This window comes from Aulonocara sp. 'chitande type north' Nkhata Bay, linkage group LG10 (genome assembly GCF_057382095.1).
Source record: "Aulonocara sp. 'chitande type north' Nkhata Bay isolate Kocher_YH1m ecotype deep benthic linkage group LG10, A_spYH_male_GT1.1, whole genome shotgun sequence".
Taxonomy (NCBI): Eukaryota; Metazoa; Chordata; class Actinopteri; order Cichliformes; family Cichlidae; genus Aulonocara; species Aulonocara sp. 'chitande type north' Nkhata Bay.
The window spans coordinates 3,852,374-3,870,468 of NC_141353.1; the positions used below are offsets into that span (position 1 = coordinate 3,852,374).

General features: G+C 41.4%; 1 protein-coding gene across 1 annotated transcript; it reads right to left on the reverse strand.

The window, feature by feature from the left end:
• Positions 1 to 945: 945 nt before the first annotated feature.
• exoc3l2a (exocyst complex component 3-like 2a) lies at positions 946 to 17,393 on the reverse strand. The gene is made up of 13 exons (XM_086307859.1): positions 17,200 to 17,393; positions 14,260 to 14,831; positions 12,197 to 12,420; positions 11,021 to 11,768; positions 10,819 to 10,933; positions 10,624 to 10,734; positions 10,444 to 10,544; positions 10,214 to 10,324; positions 9,984 to 10,119; positions 6,708 to 6,830; positions 6,449 to 6,604; positions 4,983 to 5,104; positions 946 to 2,282 (listed from the first exon to the last, which is right to left on the reverse strand). The coding sequence occupies exons 2-13, from the start codon at positions 14,805 to 14,807 to the stop codon at positions 1,967 to 1,969; spliced, it is 2,811 nt and encodes a 936-aa protein (XP_086163985.1). The 5' UTR covers positions 14,808 to 14,831; positions 17,200 to 17,393; the 3' UTR covers positions 946 to 1,966.
• Between the last annotated feature and the right edge of the window lie 702 nt (positions 17,394 to 18,095).

Consider the following 18,095-nt stretch of genomic DNA (forward strand, 5'->3'; position numbering starts at 1 on the left):
ATCAGGGGTCACAGCACCTAAAGTTAGAAGCTGGCAGAGTAACTGACTAAAAGCATATCCATTCTAACAGTTACTCAATTTCTATTGGATTTCTCAGACTTTTTAAAGTCTAACTTAGTGCTCTGTTATGATAAATGATATTTTATTAGACCAATCCAAGAACAAGCTAACTTCAATCATTTCTTCCTAAAAACCATCATTGTGTCTTTTAGACCCCATCCCTGCTGCTTAATAAAGTTCCACCATTAATTAATCCTTCAATTGTAAACATGATTATCTCATCTTTATTATCAGGCCATGTACCACGGGTTTTTGAGGTGCCAGTAAATAACCTTCTAGGCACGACTCCTCTGCTTCCTTAATACCAGATCACTCTAACAGGTCCCTGAAAAGTCTTCAGTTAATCCAGAATTGGAGCTATAAAAAGAAACCATGTGTTTCCCATATTAGCTTCTTTTCATTGGCTCTCTGTTAAATTCACAGGTGAATTTGAAACCTTTCCCCGCACACTCAGGCTCTGAAAGGTCACACAACACCTTATTTTCCTAACAGAGCACCTTGTTCTCAGACTGGTGGCTTACGTGCGGTTCCTAGATTTGATAAAAGTTTAGTCAGAAGCCGAGCATTATTAAGCCGTCTGTGGGACCGGCTCCCGGTTTGGATTCAGAAAATTCACCGTCACTGCTTTTGAAACTTTTGTTTTTGATCAAACTGATAGTTAGTGATGGATCAGGTGATTCTGAACCATTCCTTAGTGACGCTGCAATAGGCTTAGGCTGCCGTGGGGTTTCCCATGATGCAGCGAGGGTTCCTTCTACACTATTTTTTGCACTCTCTGTATGTTTATACAGTACTGCTGATTTTTTTACCTGAAATGCAAAACAGAATTTGAACCCACAATGACAGAGCTGCTGAATCACTTTACTCGACCCAGTCAATGGGCTTTTATTATGTTTCCAGCAATAGATCCATTTCATTCACAGTGACACAACAGATTTCCATAAAATTAATATGCAGTACTAAGAAAACATTGTAAAAGTAAAATGCAAATGGAGGATGTTTTGAAGAAAATAAAGCAATTTTGCATTTTTCTGTATTAGTTTAATTCAAAGTGCAGTCATGAAAAAACACCAATAAAACTGCACCACTTTTGTTTGATCAAAGGATCTTGGAGACCTTGCCACAGTTATTTTATGACTTCTTTCATGTTATATATAGCAATGAATGTTTGGCCCAAATCTGACCCACCTCATTGGATTTGGTGCAAATGTGACTTCTGCAGCTCAGCCACAGGTCCACTTTATCTTATATCCACATTTGTAACACTCACAACATTTGCCAGTTATATCGGTAAGTGTCAGAATGATCCCAGATTAGGTCCAAATGTTCAGGACCCTTTGTTTTTCTTATCACTAAAGCCAGCATCATATTGGCCTAATTGCACGCAGCAGAATGACTTTTTAACAGATCAGGTATCTGGATAAGAAGCAAACAGCTAAACAACAGCAAGTGTCTTTAACTTTTTATGCACAGTACTGTACATCCATATGCTCTATATACCAGAGAAAGGGTATATATCATTGGGTAAATATATGCTGAAGAGCAGACATTGTAAATCATATTGAAGTTTTTTGTGCAATGACAATTAAGAAATAAAGGCTGAAAAACTAATGAACATGATGTTACATTCAGAGGATATATTCTTTTTTGTTTACTTCTGTAGAGGTGTAAATAAACAGCAAAGTACTGTAAATCATGGTGAGTTATTAAAATACACAGTTTGTTTCATCGTTAAAGCAAAAGCGAACACGAGGAAATGGAGAATTGTCACTGAGGATGTACAGTATGTGCAGTACCTGAGGTTTTTTTTAAGTGGCTGGTGACAAAATCAGTTTTGGTCAAGGTGCATGTACATCTCATCTTCGCAGTATGCCTGTGACTACTCTCCTAGCACAAACACTAGTGGCTAGTCTTCTCTGTGAAGTTTAGTCGCATCTTCCTTATTCTCTGCAGGCTGAGGTGTAGCGTTCCTGATGCTTACTCTGCCTCTCCGTCTTGGCCGGTGCTCTGAGAACCAGTTGGAGACGGTCATGGCGAGGCGGAGGAAACCCAGGCTGATGCAGTGCACCTCTGAGGTGATGGGAATATCGGAAAAGAGGGCGTGGTCCCGGCACATGAGGGCGCTGCTGCATTCAAAATCTTTGACGACATTGAGGATCTCCTGTCGCTCTGCCTGCCGCATCATCCCTCGAACATTCAGCAGGGTGGAGACATGCTTCTTCCTGCAAAGAGGAAGGATACAGGGAGGACGAAGGATAAATGGGTATGAATCGGAAATTAGATCTGTGTGGTGTTGTTAAGAAGTGCCATGACGCCGAGTAACGGTCATTTTCTCTGAGTCACTGTGTTCACTTCTGGGAAGGACAGAAAATTCAGTGCCCGTCTAAAATTTTGCATGGCGATGGTTTTAAATCATATTGGGCCTACTTAAATTTACAAGCTTCATTTAAACTTAAACTAACACTGAATAAGGTAAAAACAAGAAGCACTTGTGTATGTAAACATTACAGAATAAAAAACTACAGTGGGGCAAAAAAGTATTTAGTCAGCCACCGATTGTGCAAGTTCCCCCACTTAAAATGATGACAGAGGTCAGTAATTTGCACCAGAGGTACACTTCAACTGTGAGAGACAGAATGTGAAAAAAAAATCCATGAATTCACATGGTAGGATTTGTAAAGAATTTATTCGTAAATTAGGGTGGAAAATAAGTATTTGGTCACCTCAAACAAGGAAAATCTCTGGCTCTCACAGACCTGTAACGTCTTCTGTAAGAAGCTTTTCTGTCCCCCACTCGTTACCTGTATGAATGGCACCTGTTTGAACTCATCATCTGTATAAAAGACACCTGTCCACAGCCTCAAACAGTCAGACTCCAAACTTCGCCATGGCCAAGACCAAAGAGCTTTCGAAGGACACCAGGAAAAGTATTGTAGACCTGCACCAGACTGGGAAGAGTGAATCTACAATAGGCAAGCAGCTTGGTGTGAAAAAATCAACTGTGGGAGCAATCATCAGAAAATGGAAGACATACAAGACCACTGATAATCTCCCTCGATCTGGGGCTCCACGCAAGATCTCATCCCGTGGGGTCAAAATGATCATGAGAACGGTGAGCAAAGATCCCAGAACCACACGGGGGGACCTGGTGAATGACCTGCAGAGAGCTGGGACCAAAGTAACAAAGGTCACCATCAGTAACACACTACAACGGCAGGGAATCAAATCCCGCAGTGCCAGACGTGTTCCGCTGCTGAAGCCAGTGCATGTCCAGGCCCGTCTGAAGTTTGCCAGAGAGCACATGGATGATACAGCAGAGGATTGGGAGAATGTCATGTGGTCAGATGAAACCAAAGTAGAACTTTTTGGTATAAACTCAACTCGTCGTGTTTGGAGGAAGAAGAATACTGAGTTGCATCCCAAGAACACCATACCTACTGTGAAGCATGGGGGTGGAAACATCATGCTACGGGGCTGTTTTTCTGCCAAGGGGACAGGACGACTGATCCGTGTTAAGGACAGAATGAATGGGGCCATGTATCGTGAGATTTTGAGCCAAAACCTCCTTCCATCAGTGAGAACTTTGAAGATGAAACGAGGCTGGGTCTTCCAACATGACAATGATCCAAAACACACCGCCCGGGCAACAAAGGAGTGGCTCCGTAAGAAGCATTTGAAAGTCCTGGAGTGGCCTAGCCAGTCTCCAGACCTCAACCCCATAGAAAATCTGTGGCGGGAGTTGAAAGTCCGTGTTGCTCGGCGACAGCCCCAAAACATCACTGCTCTCGAGAAGATCTGCATGGAGGAATGGGCCAAAATACCAGCTACTGTGTGTGCAAACCTGGTAAAGACCTATAGTAAACGTTTGACCTCTGTTATTGCCAACAAAGGTTATGTTACAAAGTATTGAGTTGTATTTTTGTTATTGACCAAATACTTATTTTCCACCCTGATTTACGAATAAATTCTTTACAAATCCTACCATGTGGATTCATGGATTTTTTTTTTCACATTCTGTCTCTCACAGTTGAAGTGTACCTCTGGTGCAAATTACTGACCTCTGTCATCATTTTAGGTGGGGGAACTTGCACAATCAGTGGCTGACTAAATACTTTTTTGCCCCACTGTAAATGAGAAAATGATTTTGATAACTACCAGCAGCTGTGGCATAAACCTTACATTGGGTGGTGATCTAATAAAATTGTTAAGCACTGTATTTTATTTATCATTGGATTTTTTCATACTTTTTATCCACAATATGTAGACACAGCCGTATGTGCACAATGTGACTCTTAAGGTAGATAAATAAAAGACTCGGGAAATCCTGCATTTGATCTCCTGAAAGACTTGCGGGTCTGTCATAAGGTACAAAGAAATGCAGCAAGTTAATGTGTCTCTAGGTCTGAACTGCTACTTTTTCTCTTCTCTTCCACACCTTTCTCTCTCTGACTCAAAGAGTGGCACCAGTCTGTCTCCTGCAGGATGGCAGGAACAGGAAGTATTCGGCAGCAGCTTCCTGTCTGTTCCTTGGAGGGTTATGCGTCACGTGCATTAGGTCGAAAACCGTCACTAATGTGAGTCTTAATCTGTGCACAAACAGGCTGGAACTCCCCCCCAGAGGCTTGTCTGCTTCATCCATTCTCAAAACAGACCCGCACCGCTCCAAAAATAGCAAAGTTAATGTAGATATGTTTCCGCGCTCCTTTTCCTTGTTTTGATCCATTGCAACAAAACAACATATGCAGGCTTACATTTTTCTTGTTTTAGCGCAGTGCCAAAAACAACACAGCGAATGTGTAGCCGTAAGCATAAAAGAATATAGGACCTTTGGGAGGGACCAGTGCAGAGAGCATCTGTCTTATAGATGTTTCCTGGTTGTAACATTTCAAGACTGTTCATTTGTGAGGGGGGGGAATCCTTACCGTATATCTGGAAATTCTTTCACCAGGACAGCCACCTCCATTTGGATGGAGGGCGTGTCCTCCAGGAGAATGATGTCAGCAAGGTGACAGATGATGCTGTCCAACCAGGAGGAGCTCGATTCCTGAGGCAGAGAAGAGGCGACAATTCATTCACAGGAAACTCAGGACTACAAGATAAATCAAGTACTTTGAACGTCAGTAAGACTACAAAAGTAGCATATAAATGCAAGCACGCTACATAAATAAATATAAATCTGTCAAATTGGACAGCTGTGCTTTTGTTTGAACTTATAATGTCGTTTGGGCACTTAGTTCTGGTGATTACACCTAAAATACCTCAAATACAGTGGATGAAATTTCAAAACACATAAAAGGCTAAAGGCTGGCATCCTTGCACATCTAATGGTAATGTATTGTTAGATATAAAAGTCATAAAAGATTCTGCAGACATCTTTGGTCACTGTTTACAAGACACATGCACTTGAATGTGCAAAAGTTTCAAAGAAAAACAGTGAGCGAGAGACGAGACATTGGATGGACAGAATGAGAAGAAATGGACTGCAAGAAGACGCGAGTTCCACTTATTTATTATCATTGCCCATCCAAATGACCTCTTCTTAAGTCTTAATGTGTTTTTCAGGCAAGAAGTGACAAGCAGTTTAGTGAACAATGAAACCCACAGAGGAAGCACAGGTTAATGCCTCTGGAGGCCAAACACTTAGGAATTTGATTAGTGAATACCAGACCTCAACCTCTGCTTTCCCAGTTCTTGTTTTTTTCTCAGGAACACTGAGGAAAAGAGAGGTTGCTTGCCACTCACTAAAAATAACAACGTCTTTTTTTGGTGGTCGTTAAAAACTCATCCTCCCCCCAATGCTCCTAAGTTCCCAGTTTCCACAGAAACTTCATCCCACTCCTCAGCGAAAAAGGCCATCAAGGCCATTCCAGAGCCACATCAAAGTGCGCCAGCTGACAGGAACAGGAAGTTTCCTCCGAACACAGCAGCTTCCTGTTGTCAGCTGAGGTGACGGACACTTGTTTGAACTTGTAGATAGAAAGGGGGCAAATGCCATGCCGTCAGGCCTCGTTGTTTGACTCCCTCTTCCCCACTTTGGCAAGTGCTAACGTAAGCCCGGTTCATCCCTCTCCATTTCACTGACGGCAGCCATTTTTCAGAGCTCAGTCCTGTATCAACACTGTCTGAGTTATTCCTGACCTAGGAAATTCCAGGGTCAGGCTCCAGTCACAGCCGGCACACTCTTTCCCCCTCCCCATTCCAAGTTTTTGAGAATCAGCACTTTGGATCGGTTTGTGCTCCCCGGAAACATAACCACTACTTGTGTCTTGGACTCTGTAAATTTCCTTCTCCATATTTGGAGACCATTAGCACTCTAAAATATAATTTTCTTTTCCACACTAACACAGTCTAATAAAAAAAATGTTTTGTGTCTGCAGACCAGACTTACCAGATCCTTAAAGAGTCCTTTGAGCTGCTTGGCCTCATCTTGCAGGCGGAAAGCCATCCTCTTCCTCATCTTGGAGGATGTGCACATGAGGCGTCCCCTCATAATGGCTCTCACATACTCCACTAGGACCCGCCGGTGCACCTCACCCACCAGTGTCTGTCAGTCATAACAGCAATTGTAGATTAGCTATAGTTTTATATAGTTTCATACCTTTATACATTGAAAATGTTATCGACTACCATTTCAAACGTGTATTGACCTGATAGGGTGGAGAGTCCATCCTTCTAAATTTCTTGAAATGCTGTTTAATACTGGCTTCAATAGCCTCGAAGGCCTCTGTGTTGTTCAGCCACTTTCTCTTCATCAGTTTGTCAAAGAAGGGCTAGAAAGGCAACAGACAAAGTACAGATTAAGAACAGATTTAGGTTTGGTAAACCTAACCAAGGAAGGAAAACAGCAGATTAGCCTGGGTAAAAGACTGAAAGTGAGCACACAACGACGTGGGCTGCTGGCAAAGTTTCTGGGCTGCCTTTCCTCATAACAGCCATCCCTAGGGTTGCCAACCGTCCCTTAAAATACGGAATCGTCCCGTATTTCGAAACAAAAGTACACGTCCCGTATTGAGCTAATAAGGGACGCACTTTGTCCCGTAATACAGTGAGAATCAAAAGTAGTCTATAACTTTTAATGGAATTAACGCTTTGTTTGAAAACATAATTCCCAGCCCCTCTCCTGCTTTGTGACCAATGAGCTGACAGCACACTTATGACAATTCGAGTATGACAATTCAGATTACCGCTCATCTCATTGGTCGAGGAAAGGTCGCTTACGGAGAAAATACCGGAAGACAACAGATGACCACAACAAGAAGCATGGCCAACAGGGAAACAAACGCCGACTCTGCGGTGCAAGTCTCGGACGACAGTACACCTAAAGCTGGGCAGACACTGTGCGATTTTTTCAGTCACGTTATTCAGCACCTGCTCAAACTGTACGGTTGACTCGCAGGGGTTAGAAGTTGGTAGGTCACGATGCAGGTCTCACACTATACCGCCCGATGCTCTGATGCGACCTGAATGCTCACACTGTGCCTCCATAACATGAAGGTTATAACAGAAAATCTGTCGCTCTGTCTTTCACTCACACAGACACACAAACCACCACCATCAACTTTGCTAAATTGCTAATGAAAAACACTCATCAGGCAGCTGTGATTGAGCAGCAGTGTAAATCCAACTATTTTCACGGTTGTTGTGGTCGTGATAATTTTGTGATGCCACATCGAAAAGGCTCGGATGAGCTTTCCAAAGTTCTACAAGTTGTGCCTCCATCGCTTGTGTCCAGATCACACGCTGCACAGCCGTGCTGCTCCATCTTTTACACCAACGTTTACGTGTTTGCGCGCGAGCAGTGTGAGCGGCTGTGGTGAGAACCTCACGAGCGATTGATGATCGGGAGCTGGTCGTGAGGTGTTAATCACTTCTCGTTACCCCACGTATACTACACGATGCACGATGAAGGCCAAAATCGGTCCGATCACTCAAAAATCGGCTCAAAATGGGCCTAAAACCGCACGGTGTAAGCCCAGCATTAGAGCAGCAATGTTTGTTCCCCTCAGAGAAAGGGAAGAATGGGAAAAGGAAAACACCTGGCTGGAAAAAGTTAATATGGGCATGTGCAATGAATATCAGCGCTATGTGGCCAGAAGTGTGATAATATAATTTATTTTGTGTAATAAACAACTGCAAGGATGGATGATTACAACAAATAGATGACTAATACATAAAAGTAATACATAGATGAATAATGATGATGAGTTAAGATGCGTAATCATGGGAACAAGCGGGTTTACAAACAGGAGCAGCTGATTAGCATTAGAAAAGCTGAAATAATATTTCAACTGAAGCCGATTGTACTAAATGCACTAAATGTGTACTGTTACAAGAATGTTTTTCTTTCTATTGTTTTCTATTATTTTAAGTTAAGCAGGACAGAGTTCTTTTAAAGAAAGATTTACTTATATTCTCAAAAGTTAAGCATGACAGGCTTCTGTTTAAGAAGGAGACCTGTTTTATTGTGTTAATGTTGTCATTTTGAGCTAAAAATAAATGGCTAAATGATCATTTGTTTCACATGTGTTCATATCACAAAGAATACACATCTACTTAAATCAAATTCAAGTCAAAGGGTTAAAAAAATAATTTCACACACAAAAAAAGAGCTAGAAAATTCACCACACTGGGAAGGGTGAAGACAACTGGGTCGCCCGGCCCTGGCCACGAGGTGTCCCTTATTTATTTTTCAGGGAGTTGGCAACCCTAGCCATCCCTCAAGAGTCTCTCCATCAAAAACAATGCATTATCAGGGGCTGTAACATCTAGTCCTTTTAACTGAATTAGTGTGGATGGTTTTATTACTTGAAATTTCAGATATAGGAATGAGGTAAAGACTGTACTTTATACTCATTGTTTATTATTATTATCATTATTATCATCATCATCACGTTGGACAGTTGTATTTATTAGCTGTTTTTGTCGAAACAGCTAACGAAACAGCTAACGAAACAGCTAACGAAACAGCTAATGATACAGCTAACGAAACAGCTAACGATACAGCTAACGAAACAGCTAATGATACACTAAACAGCTGTGTGTACACAAAACACTTCTGCCCAAATACTGACTTTTCATGTATTACATGTAAGTTCTCCATATAATTCGGTGTATTATCAAAATAATAAAAGACACAAGTATGTGACCAGAAACTTAGCTACAAAAAAATACTGTTTTGTTTTAGCTTACCTGTCATGAACACAAATCTGCCAGAAACTTGTTCAGAACTAATAATAAGTAAACTTAATGAAATGAATTTGTGCTTTGTACCAAAAGCATAACCTTCAACCACTAAAACTATTTTTCTGTTCAGGAATGCAAGTAAATAACTGTAATTTTGTATCTTAACCTGATAAATAATAATGTGCTTTAATGTTTTTTTCTTTTTGTACAGTAAATTGAAAAATTCTTTGATAAGAAAAATAATTATATTTTAGCATTAAAATATAATTTTATTGAAGAGCTTGTGCATACTGGAGCAACCATTGCAGTGACACACACAATAATTTTGCCGATTACCATTACAGTACTGTTAATTTAGGGTAGCTGTGGAACATTATTAGTTCATTCCCTCTTTTTAAGTCCACCCTCAAAACTCATCTGTTTAAAATTGCTTATGTTTAAACCTCTGTATGCTCTTAACTTTTATCTGTTATTCTTATTATTGTGTATATTTCCAGTTTTTGTGTTTTTATCTGTTGTACAGTGTCCTTGGGTGCTTTGAAAGGCGCTATTTTTAAATAAAATGTATTATTATTATTATTATTATTATTATTATTATTATTATTATTATTATTATTATTATTATTGGGTGATGCTCTCATAAATTTGTTAAGCACAGCACATCTGGGTCATGATCGTAATTATGTTTCCAGAAAACCATCTTTAATGGCTCAGATGAATCTTGCCACTGTCCTACTCACTCTGATGTGGTCAAATAGCCTGTCAGTCAGCACCCTCACTGACTGGTTGATGATCCTGTCCAATGAGGAGTTGGCTTTCTGCGCAGATTCCTCACTGCCCTGTGGGTCACACTGCCTGCAGCGGTCCACAAAGGATCTACACATTACACAAGAAATATGACATGTCAGTTTAGTTTCTGTAGCTCTTTTAGAAAATGTTCAGATATGAAGTTTCACTGATCTTTGCCAACCTGAGAGGAGGGCAGCAGTTAACCAGAGCTATAGTCCTTGACACATATCCATCTCCTCGGTCTCCAAATTCTGCCTGACTGTCATGAAACATCTCCACCTTCCTCTGGAAACTGAATGCATAGAGGTTTTATGAGAACACTTTGAATGCAAATACTCTCTCTCTCTTTCTCAGTAGATAGATATATAGATATGATTTAACAGCTATAACCTTAAACTACTGTCCACACACCTGTAAATGAAGTCAGCCAATCCAATGAGACTGCAGCGAGCCACTCTTGCTCCTAGAAACTGGTTCACAGATGTAGATCTGTCCAAATCCACCTTTACCCTCTGAAATTTTAAAAGACATGAGTGATAAGACAGAGGTTTCATTCAAGGAAAATGTTACTGAAATAGTACGGCTTTGTACCTGGATTACTGAGCATGCTAGGTGAGACTGATACTCCTCTATGTGCAAAGTCTGGGCCCACCGCCTCTCCTCTTCATCAAGCACATGGATCAGCTCTGTTGTCACCTTATCCTGAAAATTGAAAAAGCAGGAAATTTAAATGCATCGCTTATCCACATTTTCCCAGCAACAGACATTCAAACACTCTTTTCTCACCCTGACTACACTAATGCAGTCTTGTTCCAGCCTATCCACTGTCTCTTGAGGCAGAATACCATCCAGTGTGCTGTAGTTGATGGGTGTGGTGGTCCCGATTGTTCCTAGGACATCCCTGGTGGGAAAGAATTAATGTAAAAATTTAACTAGGAATAAAAGCTTGTTGTGTGTGTCGTTATTGGAGCAGGCAATCATTACCAACCTGTTGTAGATGTTGTAGAACCAGTCAAGTAGTGAGTATACGTCTGTGATCTGCAGTGGGCCACTGGTAATAGTGCGAAGACGTTTGGCCACAGCTCGATGGTAACTTTCCACATACACCTGGAAGGCTGCAAACTCCTCTGGGTAAATGGATATAGCGTTCCTTCTCGCTGCATCCAGATCATCCACCATTCGACACTTCAGGCGCTCCAGGTATGAGGCCAACTGGCCTGCTTGGGTGTCTACCTGATGTGGCAGGCTCCAGTCTGCAGCCTCCGCTACAGCCTGCCTCCACTTCATCTTCAGTCGCCGGGGACGCTGGCTGGGCTGGATGCGGGGGACCTCTTGCTCTGGCTTAGTCTCCTCCCTCAGAGCCCAGGCAGCATCAGCATGCTCCTCCTGCTGGATTACCAGCACCACCAGACCAAGGTTGGGGCCAGCACTAGGCTGACGGAGTGACTCCCGCACCACATCCCACATCTCCTTCTGAAGGGCTTCATACAGGAGCTCCACATCCTTAGCTTTTCTCCGGCTTGAGTCCAAAGTCGCATTAGAGCTGAGGGACTCATCAAAGGAAGAGGACAAACACAACATGCTGGGTGGAGTACTGGGACACAGGGTAGGAGTAAGGGTAGGAGGAGTTGTGTTTGGCAGGAGAGACAGGAGCTCACACTCTCGCTCCAGTTCCTGAATGTGTGTGTCAGCCAGGAGAAGGTCCCTGTGATTGACCAGCTGTAAGATCTCCAGAACTGTGGGAAACCAGAAGAGAAACACAAGTTTAGAGGTAATAGGTTTAGTGACAAATATGTTAATGCACGTATCTCATTCAGCAGCTGTGCATGTACCTGGCTGACAAACTCGCCTGTTTTTTGCAGGTTTGTCTGCACATTCCTGATAAAATTCCCTGCCGGAGTCTCCAAACAGTAGCTGGACTGAATTATCTAGAGGAAGCTGGGGAACATTTCTGACCCTACTTCCTCTCCTTTTCAGCCTGATGGTAAGTGAGCGCAGTGGCTCCCAAGTGAAAAGTTTTAACCTCATCAGAGGGTTGTCTAGGTTTCAACAACTGCTGTTGAAATTTGACCTGAAATATTAACTAATGTAATGTAGATTCTTTGCTAAAGTCTACAGGGTCACTTGGAAAGTAATTTTTTTTTATCGACTTCTTAATTATTACCTGAGAGGGGCTCTCTGGTTTTCACTACTGGATCCTCTGCCTCCTCCTCCATTTCCTCCTCCGCCTCTTGGGATGCCTTGTCTGACATGGATTCCCTCTTTAGCTTGCCCAGACTGACCATCCTGAGGAAGGATGATCGCCTGGAAGTCTCTACCTCGTTGCCTACGCTCAGGTCTCCACAGGGCAGGCTTTCTCTGCGCTCCTCCTTCCGTCGACCAGTGAAGCTGCAGAACATCCACAGCAATGACAAAGAGCATAAATCATGGCCCTAAATGATGCAAGGACTTTAATGAGTGCATGAGGTTTGTATTGTCCTGTACGGAGTTCCTAGGAAAACCTGTGCTTTGAGTGCCACACATTCACAGTGTTGCTGCCGTGTGTGGCTACCTCGTCTAAAAATAGTCCCATTGAGTGAGGACAGCAAGTACACAACATGCCACTGAAAAACAAAAGAGGTTCCTTAGATCAACAAGTTACCACAGCAAATTACACAACCGCTTAGGAAATAAGGGCACTATATGTTATTCTGTCACTGACCAGTAAACAGGACTTTTATTCTCAGTCGCTGAAAAACAATTTTTTAATGCAATCAAAAGCATCATATGAGTCCAATGAGCATAGAGTTGCTTCACATAAGTGACATACAGTTGTCATCAGAATTTACATGGCTGTGAATATCACGGTAATTTGGGGGCTTGATTTCTTTGAAATGTTCTTTTTCCAGTCCTACATCTTCAATGACTTAAAAATTAACCAAAAATTGTTTGCACAAATTTTCTTTCGTTTTGGATTTTCTCTAATCCACACAGGGTCAAAGGTATATACAGGCTTAAAGAAATACAGATGCCCCCACTAATATTTGTTGCTTAGATAGTTGCGCCTGAACTTCTGATCACCGACAAGCTCCTGGCATAATTCTTGCTGGATATTTGACCTGTACTCTTGGCAGAATTAGTAAAAATTTTATTTAAATTGGTTGGTTTCCTGGCACAAATCCAGCATAGTCCAGAATTTTTCAACGGGGTTGAGGTCTGGGATTTGGGAAGGCCATGCCAGAAGCTTAATATTAGCCTATTCCAGAACCATTTTAATGTGCGTTTTTACATTATTGCCCCATTGGATCACCCAGTTATGTCAAGGTTTAAAGCGTCTGCCTAATTTGGTAGATGGTAAATGGACTGGTTCTTATGTAGTGGTTTTCTACTCTACTCGAGCACTCAAAGCAAACAGTAGCTTACCAATGCTGAACGCTGAACACTGGCACAGGTTTGAAAGCCTCTTCCAAACGTACCTCTTTTAACTGTGACTCAGTCTTGTCTCGTCTGACAATAAAACTTTCCCACAAGGCATTTGGCTCGTCCACATAGGGAGCTACAAATTTCTACAAATGGATTAACCCTGAAATGTAAAACTTGCTTCACTGACAGTTATGCCAGCAGTTTTTCTGGGTTATGGTTAGGGATGTTTCTGAATATTCTAGCCAATTTTTATTTTTAGAACTTGTGCTTGGGTATAACTCCTTCAAATGATGAGCTCAGAATCTGCAGTTTTGTGGAAATGACTAAGACACCTTCCCAGCTTAAATTTACGTAAATTTAGAGTTCTTATTAATCATCTTTTCCCACAGACTTCTCTGGATTTTCCCATTGTTATGAGTATTAGTTAATCCCATGTGTGCTGTGAGCTGTGAAACACATCCTTTTTGTGCTGACAAAGATAAAGTACCAGTTGTAGTCAATGGTGATCACTAATGAGAAGTTAGTAGGCCTCGGCAAGTTAAAAGGCATTCAGTGGACCTTCAGTGTCACCTATTAAAAGATTCAAGTGAGTGTATGAATATATTTTAGCCTATATGTATACGTTTGGCCCTGTGTGGATGTGACAAAATCCAATGTCAATTCAAACTTGTATACTCAAAGTGCAAAAGCATGCTGCACAATGATTACACCTGGAAAAAAGAACATTTAGGTCAATGATGAGTGAATGTAAACGTCAAACCACAACTGTACCACAGGTTAAATTGTTTAAAAACTGCTTTCTTTCTACTCCAAATCTCTCCTCACCGAAGCAGGGTCATTATTCCCTCTGAGCTCCTGCGTAGTCCTTTTCTTTTCTCTTTCTCTGCTGGTAGTGTATTTGAATCTCCAGGGCTGTAGTGTGGGGTGCTGTTCCCCCATACACTCCGTCCTGATATGCGAAGCCCCTTTCCCAATTTTCCAAGGGTCTTAAGGGGAGACACTCCACAGATCCGCTCAAGGGTCCCCCGCAGTGGCTTCACTTTAGGATTCCCTGCCCCGTGTTTCCCAGCATTTACCTCGTTCTCCTCCTCTTCACCATCACAGGACGACTTCAGCTGGAGGTTACCCTTGACCTCCCCCATAATGAGGCCCATGTCACCTCTGTTCCTGTCATCATCATCATCCAGGTCCACATCCTCAAAGGGGTTCAGGTTCTTGTTTAGATCCTTCAGTTCATTAAGCTCCTTCAGGTCCTTGAGCTCGTTCAAGTCCCTGATGTCTAAGTCTAGGCGAGGCAGAATCAGTTCACCGTTCACTCTGGGGAACTCGTGGCAGCTCTTGGATCTTCCTGGGAGTTTCTTCAGAATGGGCATGGTTGCATTTAATACGTTAACAAACTGCAAAACAAAGATAATGTGTAAGATCTAGGAAAAATGTTTCTTTTCTTTTTCTTTTAATTTAGATTTTTGTTTGTAATTCTATGGAAATACTTAGGATGAAACAACTGGGATAAAACACAACCTATAGAGATCTGTCAACATTACCCACAGTTAACATTAACTAGGACATGAGTACCAGACATACCCGGGCTTTAACCTACCAAGATAAGAGCAAAATAATATAATTTCATGCCCCAAAGAATTCAGAAACAGTCCTGGATCAGAGGTTTCATTTCAAACTACTTATAAGTGAACTCATTTTAAACTGAAAGTTAAAATAACTTTTAATGACATTTTTTATATAAGAGTTGGTTTGTGACGTTTTTTCAGTTCTAATATAAGGTGATGAAACTGAGTTTTTGCTGTTCTTCTTTACACCTTAGTGACAAAACAGTTTCCAGGGAAACACAAATAGTCAGTTTCATACCGAGAATCCAGGTGGTGTCACATTAGTTTCAAATATACGAGTATGTGACAAATTAAAGGAAAAAAGTAGAACTTTTGATCCTTAAAGTGATGGGATCTGGTGACTCTGCGGTGGGCAAGTTATTGACAAAGTTCTGGAGCCACTCGTCGCCTTGTAGGGAATTGTCACTGCACATCAGAGCAAAATGTTCACCTTTATCCCTCTATGAAACATTTCTGTCCTGGTGGGAGTGACAAAAAGCCAAAGCGACAACAATAGGGCATTAGAGCTCCCTGAATACTTTCATGTGAAATATATTTGACCTTCATAGTAAGAAGAACGCAACACAATGGGTAGTGTATATCCTATAGCAGTGCTGTTATTGTGCTCTCTAGTGCTGGAATATCCTTTTGAAGAATGCCGTTTCATCCCCCGAACAAGACTTAGAGAAAAGAAGCTAAGGTGCTGTTCAGGTGATATGTATTGGCTAATATATGCAAGACTGCACACAGCCCTGGGTGGGATATCGGTGAGAAACAGGACAGCTAGTTCTTAAGTGCTTAAGTAACTTTACTACCTATTAAAGGTATCTAAAGATTGTTTTTCCACTTCCAGTTTTTAAAAAAAATCAAGTCATTGTGCTGTTATACGTAGAAAACATAAAATTGTCTGCTCTCATGCGTTGCATATTCAATGAGCAAATTTTTACAGAATCTTAAAAAGTACTGAAGGCAAAAAGCACCCCCTGCTGACTCAACATTATATTAACACCAGGCCTACAGTAGATTGCTGTTTTTGTCTGACTCTCCATTTTTTCTGCTTTGGCTGTTTTTCATTATTGTGTTTTTTTGCCTTATGATGTGGTCATAATATTTCATATGATTACTTGTGGTCAGATGTGGTGGTTACTTTTTTGGAACCCAGGAGTATGTTTTTCTTTCATTTGTACTTTTTCATTAATTCAGTAAGTATACTTTGTTTCACTTCCACTATAATGAGAGGCTACTGCTTCATGATCAAGAACAAGAAACAGTGTTTAGTTTCATACCGCATGCGATGCTGAAAAAATACTTTAGGTGCTTTAATAGTGATTAAAGTTTGTACGGTATCATGCCAAGCTCATTTCAGTCAGTTTTTACTCGTTATATGGACTTTATTTTTAAATAATGACATTGAATAGAACAAATAGTAGCAGGGGAACAATTTTTATTTATTTTTTTTGCTTTGATGGCAGTGAAAGAGAGTTCTCCTTTTGTTTGTTCATCTTTGTTCCTGCCAACAGAAACAGCCAAACTCCAGACAGTGACAACAATTGATCTTTTGTTAGTAAAAATTCAGAACAGTGACTCGAGTTGAGATGGTTACTGTGATGCTTTGGCATTTGAATCCTTTAGTGTCTAGATGGAAAAATAATACTGAATGTTCCTGATGAAGAAAGTAGACGAGCAGGGATGGTATTTATCAGTTGTGTCTTTTTTAAGAAGATGACCTCAAAGTTCATAAAATCAGTGTGACTGGCAAACGCTCAAAAGCCAGACATCAGCATTGTATTACACTTAGCAACTGGTGGGTTGATCAAATATGAACTGTGTATGATTTTTTTTCCTTGATATTCTTTCTTGATTTTTCTAAGCTGTTTATTTGTTTGTTTGTTTGTTTGTTTGTTTGTGTAATTAGCCAGGATAGGGAAACTCTTCCAAAAATGAAAAAAGTAAAGGAGGAACGGTGAATCAGTTTGGGGTTTTTTTCTAAACACAAAAATGACTACCCAACTTTAAGTATATATGTTACAGACAGAGGTGGTGAAAAACAGCCAAACACAATGATTTCCACATAAAAACAATCATTTGAACTTAAATCTCTATCACAACGGAAACACTCAGTATGAAATAATAGATGATTGCAGAGGATCAGACTTACCTGATGACGATGCCTTGCTGTGTTTCAGTCCAATGTCATCCTGGAGTGTGTTGGCTAAATGAGCTGCCCGGCTGTAGAGTGTCTGTGATGAGTGTGAGAGCGTGTCTGAAAGTCCTCACTGACTCAAGAGAGCAATGTTGCTGCCTGCGGTTTCCTGATTTCCTGCGGTTTACCCTATTGTGGTTGAAGGTGATATGTTTTCCTGAGGAAAGGCTTGTCCCGTCCTTTCTGCCCCCCACACACACACCACAGACCCCCACCCCACCACCACCCTGTCCTGATCAGCCCCCGCACCTTGGGCCCCAAGTGTAATTAATTACACTAATTGTATTGACCTTAAGGTGAAGGAGGACAACACATCCCCATGTTTTGTTCTACGGTTGTGAATATCTCTACATTCTCTCTGTGTTTGTGAGTGTGGCTTCAGTAGAAAACGTAAAATGCGGATTATTCATTGTCAACAGCCATGAGGGAAAAGTCCCGTTCTTGCACTCTTACTTGAACGTCTTTGCATTACTGCAAAGTTTTACGTTCATTATAGCCGCGACAGAAGTCTAATGCAGGACAGAACAATTGAAGAATGCAGTGAGTTTGTAGAGTTTGAGCACGTGGACGGTTCAAAGTATTGTGAGTTTAAAAAAAAAAAAAAGCAACATGTCAACAAGATGCAGTAACACATGAAGGGCCTTTATTCACGCTGGCTCCCTCCTGCCACCCAGTGTGCAGAGAGGTGTAGTGCAAAGGGTTGCGTTCTGCGTTTAGTCCAGTTCAGACATGATGACTGATGGAATTTTCTCATTTCTACTCATGTTTTCCATTATGAATGTCTCTCATCATGACAGTGGTTGGGTGAATTTCCGTTGTGTTTTGTGTGCTTTCGCAGCGTTTTTCTTATT